Source organism: Mizuhopecten yessoensis, unplaced genomic scaffold, assembly GCF_002113885.1.
Source record: "Mizuhopecten yessoensis strain PY_sf001 unplaced genomic scaffold, ASM211388v2 scaffold11123, whole genome shotgun sequence".
Taxonomy (NCBI): domain Eukaryota; kingdom Metazoa; phylum Mollusca; class Bivalvia; order Pectinida; family Pectinidae; genus Mizuhopecten; species Mizuhopecten yessoensis.
Window position 1 is genome coordinate 102,438 of NW_018408891.1, and position 19,176 is coordinate 121,613.

General features: G+C 34.1%; 1 protein-coding gene across 3 annotated transcripts; it reads right to left on the reverse strand.

The window, feature by feature from the left end:
- Nucleotides 1-2,335: 2,335 nt before the first annotated feature.
- LOC110466179 (cadherin EGF LAG seven-pass G-type receptor 3-like) lies at nucleotides 2,336-18,846 on the reverse strand. 3 transcript variants are annotated; one of them, XM_021522532.1, is made up of 14 exons: nucleotides 18,344-18,845; nucleotides 12,891-13,065; nucleotides 12,353-12,541; nucleotides 11,612-11,755; nucleotides 10,521-10,643; nucleotides 10,088-10,270; nucleotides 9,276-9,469; nucleotides 8,387-8,632; nucleotides 7,667-7,912; nucleotides 6,245-6,552; nucleotides 5,576-5,614; nucleotides 4,608-4,669; nucleotides 4,268-4,319; nucleotides 2,336-3,798 (listed from the first exon to the last, which is right to left on the reverse strand). In XM_021522532.1, exons 1-14 carry the CDS (start codon nucleotides 18,422-18,424, stop codon nucleotides 3,657-3,659), a joined length of 2,184 nt encoding a protein of 727 aa, XP_021378207.1. In that variant the 5' UTR covers nucleotides 18,425-18,845; the 3' UTR covers nucleotides 2,336-3,656. The 3 variants fall into 3 exon arrangements, with proteins under 3 accessions (XP_021378207.1, XP_021378209.1, XP_021378208.1); XM_021522534.1 differs by lacking the exon at nucleotides 12,353-12,541 and having other exon boundaries at nucleotides 18,344-18,846; XM_021522533.1 differs by lacking the exon at nucleotides 4,268-4,319 and having other exon boundaries at nucleotides 18,344-18,846.
- Nucleotides 18,847-19,176: the final 330 nt, after the last annotated feature.

Consider the following 19,176-nt stretch of genomic DNA (forward strand, 5'->3'; position numbering starts at 1 on the left):
CAGATAGGAAACACGAATCATGTATTCCTAAGAGAAACATGATTTTCTAGATTCTAATCGTCGAACTCCAAAGTAAAATTGAACCAGAAAGTTGAGTTTAATAGCTAAAATATCTGAAGAAGCAGAGTCGAGCAGCATGAAGGACGAACTTGACTAAACAGTAAACATGTACAATGTAACTTATTTCTATACAAAAACATTTGATTGTAAAAACACATTAATCTGCATTGGTTATGTTTCAAAAAAGAGCATAAAAAGTAATTCGATCGTGAAAAAATATATAAAAAAATAAATAAAAACATACAACGCTGAGTTAACGGAACTGCAGAAATCAGTACGTGCATTGTAGAAGTTTTCAAAATATGACACAAATGGATAATCTTCAACAACTTTAGAAGCCTTTTAAGCCATTTTGAGAGTTCAATATGTCTTTGCAAAGCAATTATTCCAATGCAACCTTTTGGCAAATTTGTATTTTAATTTGGCCAGTCTTTCTTAATTTCCCATGCAGAATCATTATATGTAGGTCGGATATATAATTGACGTTATTTACTTGTTTCCAAAAAGGTTGAAAATAATTTTATCATTAAAATTTATAAATATAAAAGAAAAAAAATACATCAAATAAAAAAATAATGAGATAACATCCATCAAACTGAAAAAGAAAATATATATACTAAAATTTATTTTGGTAGATATGGTTTTCTTGATTGTGATGCTCAGCCATCTGTCTAAAGTCATGATGATCCGAATTCTTATTATGCTTTTAGTGTTTACCACGATGTAAGATTAGTTTTCTGTTTCTTAGCTATCTAAATTTAGTGACCTATACTATTTGTATTATTATTTAGACACGAACAATAAACGTTTAATTATGGCAGACACTGAAATTCTATGTTTTGAATCACACAATGATTGTGGCAATCAAGCTATTTCCGCAATGAACAGCATGATGCCTAAATTTATTTATATTTCTTTTTTTTTCATTTGAATTTCATGGGGCTAATATCTAATGTTAGCGCTATTGAAACAAAATGTCAATTACTGAAAAGAATCAATCTAAATTCATATATATGCGCTGACTGGTATGCGAGGTATAACAAGTAATCCACATGAAATTGATTTTTCTTCGCGTGTTTTTGCCTTACAAAACAATAACAGTGACATTTCATTTCCGGGAATAAATCGCCATATCTTGCAATTCATTCCACCGAAAATGTTGTAAGATAAATTGTTAATTGACGTTTAGGGTGTCATATTTGTGGCGCAATAATTGGCGCTTCGGAATTGCAATGCTAAAAGAATGGAAATGCGTGTAGAGTTCATGCGGCAAATACTGAATACATTTGGCACGATGCTGTAGATTGAAGCCTTTTCTTAGAAAATCATTACTTCCGCACATAATGATTGAAGGCAATTATACACGAGATGCACATCAACCTATATATTTAGAATATATTAAATCTTCTATATACAGTGTATAACCTTTTTCGTAATATTACTTGCAGATTTTCTGCTACGGTTTACATGAAATACTAGGTTAAAAATACAACTGGCGAAATATTGCCAATTTGTACAGCCTACAGGGTTACAGGCATCTGTCCCATTTTGTTGTGTTTCACAATATGTTTTTAAAACAGATAACTCAAATAACTTGAAAATATGATGTAAACATTTATTATCCAACTGTAATCACCATTCGTGAAAATGATAATATGTTTGGTATGATTTGGTGTTACCTTGAGTATAGTATACCCAAGGTATGATGGTATGTTAGATGTACATTTACTTAATGCAGTACTACATCTTGCATATTGATTCATTGTGGTCGTAATCGTATGGTAATTATTTTTACTAATCTCTTTCAAGAGTTGTCACTCTTGTTACGTGCTTTAATTGAGTGATCATCAACTAAATGACGCAAATCTGAGGAAAGTATGACTTTCATACCAAACCTTATTTTGGATGATTGTGTTTTTGTCCACAATTCATGTATAAGTCATAATGGCATTTCTTTTGTCATCACGCGTTTGATCGTTATTCAGATTTCAGAATGTTAGTGTTAACTATTTTCATATCCTTTAAGTACGATAAAACAAACCCCAGATAAGCATGTTCATTATTGTACAATTTAATTATATGAAAACAACCATCCTATGAGATGTTGCATGTTTATATTTACATTTGCTCTGCATCCTTCCATTGTAATGTATTTGGAAGGCAAATGTTGTTATGAGACTATAACAACATTTGCTATTGTAACGTCATCAATTTCATTGTTGTCAACACTTGATTTGTGGTTCAAAAACTGTTCGAAATAACTAAATAAAGCATACCCAAAATGTAAACATAAAAATTGATATTTTTAGCAAATTTTGTTATAACACACATTTCTATTGCTGACACACTTACATAAAGGCTTCATTAAGTTTGTCATCAATAGCTTAATAGGAATGTGTTTTATAGGACCATAACAACATTTGCCTAAACCTTCATTGCTAAAATACAATGGAGCAGCCTTATTTACTTTAAAGCCATTGTTTTCGTTGGTTACTGTGTTTTACGATATTACTGGGTGAAGATGCTTTTTACTGTATTTTCCGCTGTTTGATATTTATCTTCTATGGTAATAAATCAACTGTGGTTTGAAAATTAGCAACCACTCGATAACTAACTTCCAAGAAAATATACATGATATACTGAAGTTGAATGTTTTATGAATAAAAAGTGTATGCTCAAGAAATAATAATGATGTAGCGAAATTTAATGCTTTATAAGTATTAACGTCATACTGAAACTAATGGTTCCTCGCCTCCACGCTTTCTCACTGTTACATGTGTCGTGGTTGATTTCCTGTCATGTGATGTATATCTATTCAACACAGTATTGTTCATACATACATACAAATGGACAAGCGTTTATTCACTGCTGATGCATATGAATATAACGCATTCCACAAGCTAGTGTGAAGACATTCACAAGCTAGTGTGAAGATAAAAAGAACTGGTACAGTCGATGTTTGTAGTACAGCCATCATTAATCCACTGTGCAGTCGAACTATTTACCGAGACTAACTGTATTAAGATACTATCTGAGCTAATGTGTCTCTCTGATTACATGTCTACCTTACCAATATACGTCCAGAGTTCTTAGAATGCGTTTTGGTCTTTTTCCATTTAACGATTGCGTTTGAATAACATCACTTGTCTAAATCAAGTCCAACAAATATGAAATCAAGGATAAAACAGCTTACACTTTAATTCAAATATATCCTTTTCGAAGTAAGCTGAATGTAACCCTACAACCTATATAATGTAACAGCCAAACAATAAGTGGAGGGGGAGGGGGACTGGTAAGCTAGCTTTTCTAGCGATGCAATATAACCCTGGGACGCGCTCACTTGTTCAGTAACATTGACCGTGGTCAGTGGCTGGATTGGCGCCCGTAGGTGCGTCACAATGGGTCCGTTTCTAACGGGTGTACACTATTTACATTAGCCACAGAAGAAAAAAGAAAGACGATGCAAACAATGTCATTGAATAATATATCGGCAAGTATTTTAAGTTTGAAAAGAAATGTATCAATTGGTCCACTAGCATGTGATCGAACGCAGTGCATCAAACGCCCACGTGGCGCACACATGGCGCACACGCTGATTATAGGTAGCCAATCGGAGCAGGCCTATTCATCATGGGGGTATATCCAATTATTCTTCGGCTTTGACTCATTTCCACTGGGACATCGGAAGGGGTGACGGCTTTGGGGAAGTCCATATAATCACGTTGTCCGGTTGAACGCCTGCAACAAAGCGCAAACAATTTACTATGAATTTGGTAAACTGATTAATATGATCTGGGGATATTAAACAAATGATATATAGAAACATGTCATGCATCTCTATGTATCTCGTTATTTGGATTCTATCAACGCCAATAGTTCAATGTCTATCTACAGCGACTTATTGCATAGACTTATTACATAGACTTATTACATAGACTTATTACAGAGACTTATTACAGAGATTAGTTGTGTGTTGAAATGTTCATTGTTATGTTTCAAAATGTATTAACGATCAAAATTAAGTGTTGCAAATCACGCGTATTTTTCTTAAATTATATTAACTCCGCACCGAACCTATGACCAAACAAGATATATTTATGCAAGGAATTTCCTATTTCAACACCTCATGGATACGCGCGATGGATTCAAACCCTGATGTACGGTACAGTAAAGTTAGAAAAAGAGGGGCAAGTAAAAGCAAACTGACCATTGACGCGCATTGAAGTCATTTTTGGGCTTCGTAGATCCTAGGTCTGTATCTATAAAAGGGAAAAGGACCCGGGATAACCATAAACTACAGATTATGAAATGAGGCATGTTATGTATGAAAAAGAAGGTTAAAATTCTGGGAACAGTTGACGCAAAAATAGTAGATTTTATTTTAGTCAACTTACCTCATTATGTATATCTATGTTTATCTACAGAGCAAGTCGTCTGAACCAGGTATCATTTAAAAACATTGCTAGGCCTCAAACGGACAATTAATTAGATCGAAAAATGCACATTTAAAATGATTGATGTAAAGTGAACACATTTGTTATTCCTACCATCTCGTCTGTATTTAAATTCCTCAGCAGTCTCTCTTGGAGCCTCTTTTACGATGTGCCTGCTAAACACACAAAAATAAGGAAATGCGGTTATTGTCTGGAATGATTATGGCTACTAGAACGATTGGTAAGAAAAAGATGCTGTAAGTGAATATTTAGTTCAATGGTCAAATTTCAAAATCGAGTACGTACAAAACAGTTGGCGTTGCACATAACATGTTTATATCAAGAGTAAATATAGAAAACATTATTTTATATTTTTCCTTAAAATTATCTAAAAGTTGGGATCAGATTATTTAAAATTCATATTTTTTTCTTTTGTGTTCATAATTGTTTTTATTTGTCTGAGAAATATAATTTTATTGAAGATATCGTCAATAATGAGAAGAACATAGATATATAAAACAAAACAAAGCGAAAATGAATTCCTAGATTAATTTACGTGTCTGTATTTTATAAATTGATATATACAGTCAACGGCATGAAATTTCAATATTTTTCAGTATATGACAAATAAAAAGTGCGTTATTCGAAGATACCTATATAATAATTGGTTAATATGACCATGGATATGCGGCAAAACAATGATAAAGAAGGTAGTTAATGTGTTAATGTAATGGGTGGATACTATGATACTACAGTAGTGGTTAATCAAAGATATCACTATATCTATCCACTATATTTATAAATCTATCCACCATATTTATAATTGGTTTGTGTGAGGTTGCATTTTGGATAACCAGAAATCAAATAGTACATGGAATGGTTAAGAACATTAAAACAAAATCCTTTTATTAAAATGAACGACAAAAAGTCTGATAGTTTGATTAACCGTTTTCTTTAAAGAAAATGACTATTGTGTTACCGTGCAATGTTGTTTTTTTTTATCAGAAACACTTGATGTAAACGATGCATTTAGATATATTAAACGAATCTACATGGTGATTAGTAGTAATAACGTTAAGTACCTCTCCTGTGGCGTAACCTGGCGTCGCGGATAATTCTGTCTGTAAACAAAAATGATTTCATGATGACGACCTAATTAGAATATTTTGATGCAAATTTTGTGTGAAGTGCCTTTCATGTTGATTATTAAATTTCAAACTTTTTGGTTGTCATGTTTAAATGTTTCTCATTTGACCATATACATTCCACAACGTTGTTAGCATTTACAGGATTTATCAATCTTGACCACATTTGAATAAATTCCTTTGTATACAATTTACATGAACAAACTATTACATGAAAGGATGTTTCGACAAAAGACTAATGTTATCCTTAAACCATTTAGCTCGACATATCTGAGCAGATCAAAATGTAGTACTTCTAATTTCCTAAATAGAGCAGTTTTCACAATTAAGAATCATATTAAGAAATGTTATTAATAATATTATTTTCAAAACAACTTAAAACAATGTGTGGATGTTTTTTTATTTTCTATTTTATTTATTTTCTTATTTTTTTTTTGCATTTTTTTTTTAATTAAGATGTATTTTACATTTGTTTGCGATAAGAAAATGTAGAAAATCGTAAATGTAGGCGAATCCAACGCTCAATAGGAACCGATTTAAAATGTTAAAATGAAAAAAAGAAAAAAACACTGTCCAAAAAGAAATATTATATTATTTTGTACGTACTGCTGTGGTCTCTGGCAACAATTCGTAAAGTCACACGGATGAGGCCCACAACACGCGCCAGTGTAGCACCATCGCCATAAGAAGTAGATCAGCAAACCAAGTAAAACGGCTCCTACTATGCTGCCTATAACAATGGCCGCGATGGCTCCTGGTTCTGTGAGTGGGTTCACCGTCGTCGTGGTAGTGGCAGTGGTTGTGGTTGTCGTGGTAGTGGTTGTCGTGGTAACGATGACGTAGGTGATACTAACGAAGGTGGTTCCTGTTCTGGATGGAGAGCCTTTGTCTGTTGCTGTCACCGTGAATGTTACCTGTTCAATTGTACAAATATTTCTAGAGTACATATGGATACTTATTTAATTAACTCATTATCGTACTTTCCATGCAAAGCATAACGGGACACAATTGTACAAATATTTCTAGAGTACATATGGATTCTTATTTAATTAACTCATTATCGTACTTTCCCTGCAAAGTATAACGGGTCACTTTTCAGTAAAATATCGATTTATTTTAAGCCATAGTATCAATCCCTAAAGCGTTTGTCCAATTTTATTATAAATAGGCATCATCCGCTTTTATTTGCTTTAACAAAATGTTGATGGCAACACGATTCTATAAATAGGTCGCGAAATACTATTAGGGCCATGTTTGCTCTTAAAAATGTTTTTGTTTTTCAATGTTTTAAACTCAATGCAGGTTCTTATCAAATTTGTTCTCCAAACTAGCATCAGTTTGGAAAAAATAAGTTTCTCCAAAATAATATCCAAATAGATGGCGTGTAAAATAAGTTTCCCCAAATTATTACTCAAATAGATGGCTTTACACGCCACATCAACTGAGAAAGTCATGTTTTTAACATTATTAAATGAAACTTCAACGTTCCATGTGACCATAATATATAGCCAATTAAACCGATTTACTGTTGAATGGCATAAAGGTCATCGACGATACACATTTTGCGTTTTGACAGAAAGTCATCCACGGAAGCCAAGTATAAGTCAGTACGATATTAAAGGCTATTTACTCGACAACTTGATACAAGAAAACTAGCCTAAAGACTTAGAAGAAGATCAAAGAATTATGCGTCAGCTTATTTTATAAGATCGACAGGGTTCGATGCTGCATGTAGTTCCTCTGTGTTCTTCGAAGGGCAGGGATCAGCCTAGTGATTTATCAGGTTTTTATACCTGAAACCAATCAAATAGCAGTTTGCGTGCCTTCGATTTGGTCATGACATATCCATGAGTTGCTGCGAGCCTAAGTGAGCGTAGCCCCTGGAATATCGAGGGTGTACTGCAAGGTACACCAAGTATGTAATTCACTACTGATTGATTTGAGTTGGATATCAAAATATATCAGTTGTGAGTTGGATATCAAAATACTTTCTTCCAAGAACACTCAAAGAAGACACAAACAACTTACGATCTGATTTTCCGTTAGACCAGTGGTGGACAGGAGGTACACTCCACAATCGGACGTGCCTATGTTATAATAGGATGTAGCCAGGGCGTTGTTGGTCGCTGTGGCACTACACGTGTAATCCGCGTTTGTCCCCGAGTCGTTGTCGGTGACTGCTAGTACCCCTAGCTGTGTACCCAGAGCAGTGTTCTGGTTGATGGTGAACGAGTAACTGCTCTGGCTAAACACTGGGTCATTGTCGTTTACGTCCTGTTAAGAGATTAACGTAAGACAAAAACAAATGATTACAGCTATCGGATTAGGTAATAAATACAGTAAACCAAAAAACGAATTACACTGCATAATACAGATGTTTTCCATCTGGGACTCGTCAGTAAAGCTAGGGGCCTTAAACGTGGAGATCCAAACTGATCTAACCTACTGTTGAAACAGAATAAAGTGTGCATAAAAAACATTAATTATATGATTTTCAAAAATTATAGAAGTACTAGTTACACGTAGTTTCAAATAAATAATGAGTTGAGTGAGTATGATATGAGACATACCACAACTCAAAAGAGTTTATTGTGAACATCAAAGTTATGGAAAATCTTGAAGACCAAGAAATTTACTAGCAGAATATACTACTTTATGCCTGAAAATATAAACGTATCACACATGTGACCAGGAATAAAGCACTGAAGCGCTTCAGGGCCGAGATTATGAAACGTAGCCGTATCTTACCGCAATCGTGATGAGGAGAACCGTTGTGCCAGTCAGCGAGGTAGGGTCAATACATTGGACGGTCAGCTGAACGGTAGATGGCATGGAGTTCTGGTCAACATCATACACAGTGGCGAAATTGATTATCCCAGAGCTGGAGTCGATACTGAAGCCGCTGCTGTTTCCGGCTAACAGACCGAGAGTGTAGGTAGAGGTACCATCAAAGTCGTTCACCACGAAGTTCGGATCAACAGGATACCCTCCTATCTGTTTCGTATAATTACGAATAGAAAACGACTTTATCGGAAGGAATTGTACATAGATATAACACAGTCAATGATCGTCCAGTGCTGGTAGTTGTTTAGGCACACAAGTTATTCAAAATATTTAAATTATGGATAAGTATAGTTAGAGTATAAAAACTGTGTCACCAATACCATAGTTTGAACTCTAAATCGATATGAAAAGTGCAAAATATGAAAGAAAGAAAAAAAACCCGATACATCAAAGGCATTTACATATTTAATAGATTAACTAACCTATGTATGCAAGAATGAAGAAGCCGAAACAGGAAGATGCTTATTTTTTGCATTTATTCTTACAATATTGCGGCAAGCGTAAGGCGTGTTAAATCATGATGAAACAATAACAGAGACATGTTAAGCCAAGTAACAGATGGCATTTATGAGAGAATGTATAATAAGATTCCATGTTCGTAGTATATAAAAATACTAGATATCGAGAGGAGTGACTGATTGGATTTTATCTATGATTTTTATTTTTTTATTTTTTTTATTTATGGTTGTTTTTTATCGTTTTGTTTTTCTTAATCATTTATAACGGGGATTTTCCAAGACAGATACCCAATAACTTTCAAAACAATAAATAATAGCTTCTTAGTCTTGCTTACCCCGGCTTCACTCATCGCCACAGAGTATAAACTGTTTTGAAAGTAGCAGGGCTCGTTGGCGTTAAGTATGTTAACAATCAAAGAGTAAGGTCCTGTGTCCGTCTTTGTATCAGAGATGAGGAAGGTCAAGTTGTACGTCCGCGTGCTTTGTTCGTAATTAAAAGTACTTCCTGTACTGAGCTTCACCTCCAAAGCTGCAAAAGCATATGACAGCGTTTATTATACTTGTTCCAATGGCCAATCATTCAGTTATAGAAAGAACAATAAACAATGGATCACGTCGTCATTACCCACATAAGGACAGAATTCATAGGCGATGTAACCCCCCCCCCCCCAAAAAAAAAAAAAAAACCCAAACCAAAACCAAAAACAAAACACACTTGAACCCCGTAATACATATAAACTGTTAAACTGTTAAACGGTGTAGCTAGACGTTTCTCTGGTAGAAAACCTCGGCTGAGTAACTTATTAGTTGCCAGCAAAGCATAGACAACGAGTGATACATTCATGTGTCAAATATAGAAAACTTGTTTTACCACCTTTTCCTGAATAGTGATCGAAAAAGCATCATAACTATGACAGAAAACAACAGAACAAAATAAAACACGCTATTATTATGTCAAAAGGTTTGTTTAATTGCAGGTTGCAATCGAATTTAATCACTGGATGTGCTACATGTACAATTTTCAGATTGTACCGAATATCAGCTGATCCTATTCGAAGATAACGCTTAAAATAGCATATAGAAGAGAACACTGTACCATTGCTCATAAGGTCACCTACTAACGCAGTTTACGGTCCCAGATACCTACTGAGTGTGTCAAGCGTGAAGAGTCCGGTTTCCGTGACAGGGTTCACATTAGTTGTAAAGGATAGAACATCAGTAGCATCGTTATCATTGGTGGTCAGAGTGTAGAAGGCTGACCCACTGGCGAGAGATTCTAACACGCTCACCTCCGCTGGTAGGTTGGTTATAGTAGGAACGCTATTCAAATCTAGAAAAATAAGAATACGAAAAGACGGCAATGCTATTAGACATGTACAATTGCATGATATACCATATTTCAATGACATAGGTATATACACTTGTGTATCGATGTCTGAGGGGGGAGGTGGTTATGCTTGACAACATTACTTGTGAGGTATATCAACATGCATAGCGATATGTGAGGGGTGGGGTTATAATTGACAGCATTACTTGTGATGTATTTCACTAGTGTAGCAATATTTGACAATTGTACTTACTTATAAGATCAATCCGAAGCGTCTCCCTTACTGCTATGATGCCGTCACTGACAGTGACCAAGAGGTCAACCGAGCTGTATATCTCATGTTTAAGAGCCCGGGCAGTGGACATGATTCCGGAACCTAGGAAGAAAACCAGTGTAGTGCTTTATGTAAAATTCAGGCACTGAAGGGCATTTTAAAGATGAACCTATTACGCACACTGGTAAGTGTACCTTTAAAGTTTGGTAATATATACAGTATGCCAAAAATACACTACACTGCATCATGAAGCTGTTTTGTCCTTCTATGACTTATCGGTGAAGCTGGCGACTAAAAAAAATGAAAATATTACCTAAACTACTGTCGAAAGAGAGGGGCAGATGCGTAAAGCCCCCATCTTTATATATTTAAATATTTAGATGTGTGCTGGTTAATTTCAAATTAAAAGTGAAGTGTGTGTAAATGTTTAATGAACTGTGCAACTACTCAAAAGGGATTACTTTGGCCGTCAAGGTAACAGCAAATCTAGGGGACTAAAAACTCCACCAGCACAGTTTACCATCTTGTATCTTAAAATGAACGTAACACATGCACAGATGATTGCACCTTAAACGTTTGGTAATATTTACAGTATGTCAAATATTAATTTCACTACATCATACAGCTGTTTCATCCTTCTAGGAATCACCACGGATGTGTCCTAGAAGGACGGAACATCCATTTATGAAAAAGTAATGGCGGGAGATTTTATTCTATCAGGGGGTATGGTCACTAGAAGATTTAGTAGGTGCAGGAAGCCAGAAAAAAAACCTGTTTACTACACCATATGGTCAGCTACGTCAACGGATTGGAGTAAATAGGTTCCGACTCATTCGATACAAATTAAACAGGGTGTATTTTATTTTATTGCCTTGAATTTACGTTTAAACAAGACAGAGGGTAGAAAAAGTTAGATGATAACGCTTACTCCAAAGACACATAAAACAAGTGCAGTTACATTGTTAATACCTACCAGGAAAATATTGCAACACATAAGGAAAACTGAATGGTTTAAGGGCTGGTCGTTTATGGCAGGTACGGTAAATACGTAATATAACGGAGATACATACCGACATCTAAGGAGAAACTAGTGGTTGTCGGGCTGGTTGTGTAGGAGTAAGACAATGGGCCTCGGTTAAGCAGCGATGTCGAGTCGACGGTAAACAATTGTACTCCTGACGCTGTGTTCAATGCGTCTGTTGGTGTTGTAGTATCTTAAAACATTAATATTGAATACAATTGATCACATTTTTGTTTTATCCACCTATGGTTACACATTACATATTACACAAATTCTAGATATAGTATTTACAGCAATAATACCCTTAATGATCTCTCAAGTGATCACTAGATGACAAATTGAACAAACTAACTTTTTAAGATCCCCGTTCCATTACACTGTTAAAATGTAAAAGAAACTGCTTTATACAGGCATGACTATAATTTTGAAAAGAAAACCAGGTTTTCAAGAAAAAATAAAAGAAACAAAAACAAACAAATACAAATCGTCTGTTGCAAGTTGACTTCCTTCCCCTGACAGACGAAGTTAACATCCAAGAAACGATTTGGATTTTATACATTTATCTACTTTACTTCTTATTTTTGTTTACTTATTTTCGTTTTTATTTATTCATTTATCTATTTATTTATCTTAATTTATGTATTTATCTTTTCATCTATTTATTTATGTAGTTTTTACAGATCACATGAAAATATTTAAAAATCTCTTTATATAGAAATATATATAAACATTTACCAGGGTCAATTCATGGAATAACAATTATTGAGTATTTATACTTAAACAGACATACCCGGCAGATTAGTAAATTCCAGTCGGTCGTTATCTATAATATTGACAGTGAGAGTCTCGGTATTGACTTGGTTGCTCTTATCCGTACAGTCTACGTCAACAGTCCAGGAGCTGTTGGCTGCGAAGTCGAACAGGACATTTGGAGATGCTGCAGTCCCCGGGTTAGAATTGTGGGTGTACACACCGTAGCCTGTAAGAGTACAAAATACCTCATTATAACTTTTGATTATTTATTTGCTTAATTCATTCATTAATTTACTAATTCACATTATTCAATCATTCAATTGATTGATTGATTGAATTGTCATTCATCCATAACACTAATGCACGTTGTTTGAATGCTCGTTCCTATCAGAATACATCGAATTTTGTAATACATTGTTCATTCATTCGTTTTTGTAAATTGAAGAGAATAATTTTATAATTTAAGTTTGATGGTACTGTTTTGAAACTAGATTAGCTAGACGAGGGGTACACACATATCATTTTATCATTTGAATGCTTAATCGGGGTTCATCTTGTTTGTGCAATGCACTTACTGCCAGTGATAGGATCAATGAGTACCCGGAACTTATCAGAGTTCATCGCAGTGATAGGGTTGAGCGTGCAGACGAACGGATCGGCGTCTGTGACGGTAAGAACGTAGATGAGACGACCGTTGTACTCCTGTTCGCCAACATTAACTGACGTCGGCATCCCTTGGAACTGTGGCGCCTGGGAAAAACACAGATATTGATTGACCGATATGATTATACAAAAATATTGGAATGTATGGCGAATCACTGGTAAATGGGTTAAATTTTGGTGATAAGGAAGACAACCCGTTTAAAACGTGCGTCAATGAATGAATGAGACAATACATGTATTTGAAGAAAAATACAGATTGAATTACGAGTATGTAACAAGATTACAGTGCAATTCAGCAGGCTTATATTTCAGTGGTCTTTGTTCCATTGAATATATATGTCGTTGATAAGAATAGGGTTCATAGCGCCATTGTTTGTGTTCTGTGTGTGAGCTTTTTTTCCGGGTTGATGATAATTTTTCGCTGTAAAATTAATTTCGCGCGTTTTGCTTTACATCGTCTAACTATTGTGTCACTGGATAAAAAACACGTCATCCCATGATGCTTATAATGTACAAAATATGGTACTGTGAACGCATATGTTTTAGCGGTATTTGCGCTCTAAATATTGAACTTAATTATGACTGCGCTAATAAAAGATTTTGCATAAAATGTTATTGTATATATTGCGATTGCATCAATTCATCATTGTGCTTGTCTTTTAAAATTCAATAATGCGCTAAAATGCGATTCCGCTTAAATAAATACTTTAACGGTATAACCAACTCGTTGATCTGTTAAGTTGTACATGTACTTTAAAATAACTCATTAGACTATATTCGTAGTTATAATAATAATCATTTATCCCCCTAGATATCAATTACATCTTTCATTAACTGGTCTTTTTCTCCTTTCACCTTTCAATGGTATTCTTGTAAGTATTCCTCTGTTCATATTAGGTAAGTTTTATCGATTTTGAATTAGATTTACCGTTTCGTTCACTCATCGGTATTCAGATCATAAACACCTGTATACGAAGGACTACATCATTTTTCAATCTCATGGTTATGCATTTTATTACCGACTATTAAATTCACCACCTCATCTTATGAAAGGAAAAACGGACATTGCTTACGAGTCTGGTTAATAAAACGTAGTGCAAAAGTGTTTCAGTAATTATATTCCAATAACTTTCACAAGTACATAATGAGCCTATTTAACGAGCTACGACTTCAAATTTGTTATCGAAAAAGAAAGATATATTTTACCAAAAGATAAAAAAAATCAGTCGAATTTTAAATGAAGCAGTCGGGTTTTCCATCATAAAGCAAGCCGATAATTTTATTTTATGTTTTCAATGTATAATATATGGAAATATGTGGTTAAGGTTTTGAAATATAAAATCATTGAGAAATAAATTTTAAAAAACCTCGGGTGTTTCGGAAGTTGAAAGTAGAATACAAATAATTGGGAGAAGGGATTAAACCGGTGAAAACACAAGTATCAAATTGATCGAATGTAAAGATAAGTCTATGCATATATTTTCTGAAGGAAAAGCAAGACAATACCAAAATGTCAACTAAACATTAGTTTGATCTCAAAATCGTTGAAACTGGTGAAAAATATGTTAAAAAGAACTGCAAATACGGAAGATCGAAATAACATGTAGAATAAGATAGCATGTGTTCTTGAAGGTCAATCGTATTAACGACACATGAGACAGGGTTGTTACTATCAAGAAAAGGGAAGACATATCTACTTTCACTGTATTAAACAACGTTTATGTGAACATGTTTTCCGTAAATCATGGTTTTGTTATTTCAAGGGAGCTAGGCTTGAATACAGTTCTTGGATGGGAGCGTTAGGCAATCCACTATGAAAATGTTTATGTAAAACATATTTCAAGCATGATTACGCTCCGGATTATTCCCATTGACTTGCCAGTCGCGTGAGTAGTTTTGAAAAACATTTATTGTGACAGGTATATCAATGAGACGCGTATTACAGTAAATTAAACATAACACAAAACTATATCATTACTATGTATAACTGGTACCATGGCGCTTCATTTCATTACCCACTATACGATCGAGGTAAATGTCATTTCGAACGATTTCCTCTGACATATTTAATACCAACATAGGTCACCATAGTCAGAGAATAAACAAACAATCTTTTATCAGGTTTTGCAAAGTTAGGTTAGCTTAACAAGAATTTCTCAAAAAATAAATAAATGAAATTCTGCATTTTATTAAACTTTATTTCTATGTGGATGTTTTTGCTAAAAACTAGGTCCAAACTTACATTACCATACTTTGAAAGAATGGGTCAAACGTTTTCATAAAGTTAATAAGCTAATTGTCTGTCCATATAAATAACTTTAGAAATCTCAAAAGTGTGCAAACTGTCGGAATTACACAGTTGTGGTCCTATGATCATAGCTAATAATTGAAGACGCTTTGTATTGATTTTAACGAAATATCCTGCAGATTGCGTGTGAGTGTTGCAATGTATCCACACTATTGCATTGAAACACGAATTCTTGACTTTAAGAAAAACTTCATACAGGCAGTGATACAAGAGGCAAAACAACTTTCAGTTGCTTCAACGACGATGCGAACTTCGGAGACGTAACAACAAAAGATTAATACTAGCTGTTCAAATGCCGATTAACTTAACGGTTTAAATGAAATCTACAATATACATGTCTTGCAAACATTCCGAAAGACATATTACAAACATTTCTGTGTTTCAAGTCTTCTTAGTAGTATCCCTTACTTTCTTTATTATGGAATTCCAATTTTCATCTAAATGTTTTTAAGCAAGAGTAGATCTCGGATTTCTATTGATTAGCCGTTAAGTTAACCAGGCTTTAAATAGTTGGAACTTGTTACTCTAGAGGTATGATGCTTCACATGCAGTCATTGACCTAACACTTAAATAACTATAAATGGTGTCCCTGGCTTTGCCGCTAACACATTCGATATTAAAATAATTGGTAAGTAAATTAAAAATCCGATTGTATGAACTTTACATTCGAGAACGAATAATTTGTTTGTGATTTTTCATAATGAAAGGTCATTGACATAGCTAACTGGTCAAACTTTAAACTGTATGGTTAGACTGACTTAACTCTGGATTACATAGTTTATTGACGTCGACTTAATCCAATCATATGTCTGAATAATCTGCTAACAGAGCGCACATCAGTGCCCCACCTTATGTCGTGCGTTTAAAAGACTTAAGTAATTTCACATTGATTCGGTAGAAATCCCTTTTCAGTAAGAAGCCGTTCATGTCAGCGATAAGTTGACGTATATATAAGTTATGCGCATTTTTTCCTTGACTATCAATAGAAAATATTTTACTGGTCAAATACCGGTTGAAAATGTCTCCCCAGTGCATCAACATGATTGATGCTGATACACAAAGAAAATGCGAGAAGGAAAAATATACTTATATTGTAAAAACAATTGTCAGTGATAAACATAAGCATGATAATGAAAATAGGAGAGAGTCAATGCCATTTTGAATACGAGTTGCATAAAAGAAATTAATAATTTCGTACTATTGGAAATAATTTCCCGACATAATACAAACTTTTTAGCTTTTTAGAAATGATATTTATTTTGTAAATAGAAATGCACGTCAAATGTGCTTATTGCAAGAAAACTGCCATCTCAATGAAAAAAAAGGTGCAAGTCTCCGTACTGAGGGAACAAATTGAACAACCTATCGATTGTTCATAATTTTCACAACCATAGATAATAAGGAACATAAACTATTTCTTTTTAATTGATCAAGGAGTCCTTAAAATCTCATCAAAACAATACGTAAAATTGTGACGAGTGCCTAGTTTTTATAAAACTCTACATATTTGGATCTCTCCGTGATGCGAATTCGTTCGAATTTTGATGTCGTCTGAACAGCTACGGTTGTAGGACGCTGCGAACACAGATGGTTTGGGCAGCGCCACTTGAACAACATAACAGGTTTACCAATCATTCTATTTGGTTGATGACATTGATATCCCCAACGGGATTATTCCTTTCCAAGTTGACGGTTTAGCAATTTTCAGGGAAAAAGGTCAATATTCTGTTTCTTCCTAATAACAATGTACTTTTGGGACCATGGAAAATGTTCTGCTGATTGTGTATTACTTGTTTAACTTAATAACGCCTTTTTCAAACAGTTGCTCGACATGTTGGTTTCTTTTAAAAAGCCTCCAAATTGATTCCAAAAAGTTCACTATAATACATTCCTCCTAATCACCTCCGACCGATCCTATCACATTGGTTTCCAATATAAACAAGCCCGAAACACAAGCTCAAACCAAACTAATGATACGTAGATTGAATTGACCAATCTGCGCCCATTTGGGCAGGATTATGACCAAGATATGGTGACCCGATCAGTCGCAGTATAGAAAAACACAGTAAAGTGAAGTGAAATGGTACTGTGTAGGTATTTTAGCCTACCAGTAAGTAAGAGGAGCTCAGAGAGGGAGAGTATCAAAGAGTTCCATTCTGAATAAGAGGACAAATATGAAGCCAAATGTTAAGAAGTTGACCCGACACTTCTTATTAAACAATGTAGTAAAATATAGTAGAACAATAATTTTCCAATGTCTCCAAACAGAAGAATTAATTATCTTCAATATTAATTAAATGTATGTTTTAAAATAACTTTAGCTGTGGTAGCTTTAGAAATCCCTTTGACATAGTAACAACCGATTTATCAACAGTGTAGATTTAATTCTTGCTTTAAAACTTTAGTTATATTTTTATTTTATTGAGTAAAAGTATTATATCCATATTTTTGCTACTTCAAATAGTCTATATAGACAAACATACCTTTCAATTTAATACGAATACTAATATGTTGACTGCGGTAAGCAAGGTTAAAAGTTGTGAAAAGTCATCATGATCACATTCGGTATATGTCCCTAGGAAGGACATTATGATGATAAGTGCCCTTGCCGTTGTGAATTTATGTCAAAACATTACACATGATTAGAATGAAACTCGTACGAACGCGTTTCAATTGTTTTCTTTCAAATCCACATGTGATAAAACATTTTATGATATTGACTTTGTATGTTTACGATGCCATGACAACCAATAAAACATAAAGCGAATTATAAAAAAAATGAAACTAATAAATCACCTTTTTGTTTTATTCTTATATAATTAGCTCAACAAGGTTTTATGAATCTGCCTTTTGTCTTTTCTCTTCATCGTTTTAAATCTATTCACCATCTTGCTTCTCCATTTGTTTAATCCGTCGAATTTTATTTTCAATTACTTTGAATATTACACTTAACATGAGTAATACTTGTTAGTATAAAATGACACCAAACCAGTCATTTCAATGTTTTCCTTTGAAAAGTTATTACAGAGGTAACAATATTTAAAGTTTCATACTTACAGCACCTTCAACGCTCAGGATAACATAGGCCATCACATAGATAATAATAGCAAACATCTTTCGAAAATTGTCAAAATCCATCGTATCTATCAACGAATAAACCCCTCAGTGTTAAACTGATTCCGCAGTTTTTCGTTAAAGCTCGGTTGTCGTTATCTGGTCTTTGTCGAATTGTGAGTGTATTTTGAATATATTGTAATTTGTCTGTGTATTACAATATAGCTGCTATTTCACAGTCTTAGTCTCAAAGTTATCACTGTATTAAGTTCTTCTTTGATGAACTATCTTGTTTTAACACTTGTTATATATACTTATTAAATCAAAGTCTTTTGTCTGTATCTCCCTGATATAAATCACGCACGGTAAAAACGAGATGCAATATGATATGAAATATATTCCAATATATTTGTCGCGTAGTCTTCTTAAGAGTTTTTTTATAGACACATACGCTTGTCACAAATTCCGTAAAGGAGTCCTCTTGCACTGCTCACGAGGGAAATATGATAAGATGTATGACTTTAATGTTGTAATAAACTCCGTGAACTTCTATCTATTCATATTTATTAACACCGGAAGAAAAAAGAATCTATTCAGTATCAGTTTACACTCAGGTGAATTTGTTATACACTTTCTCAGCGTGAGATGTGAAAATATCACTTGATGATGTAGATAATAAACGTACGTTATATATTTGTGACGATATCTTCAGCAAATATATTGACACGAGTTAGACATGTTGACAAGATCATCTTTGAAAAGAATATATAGTTTAAGCAAATGTAATTAATCAGGCATGAACGTATATTGGAATCATGTTGATGTCCGTCGTTCTT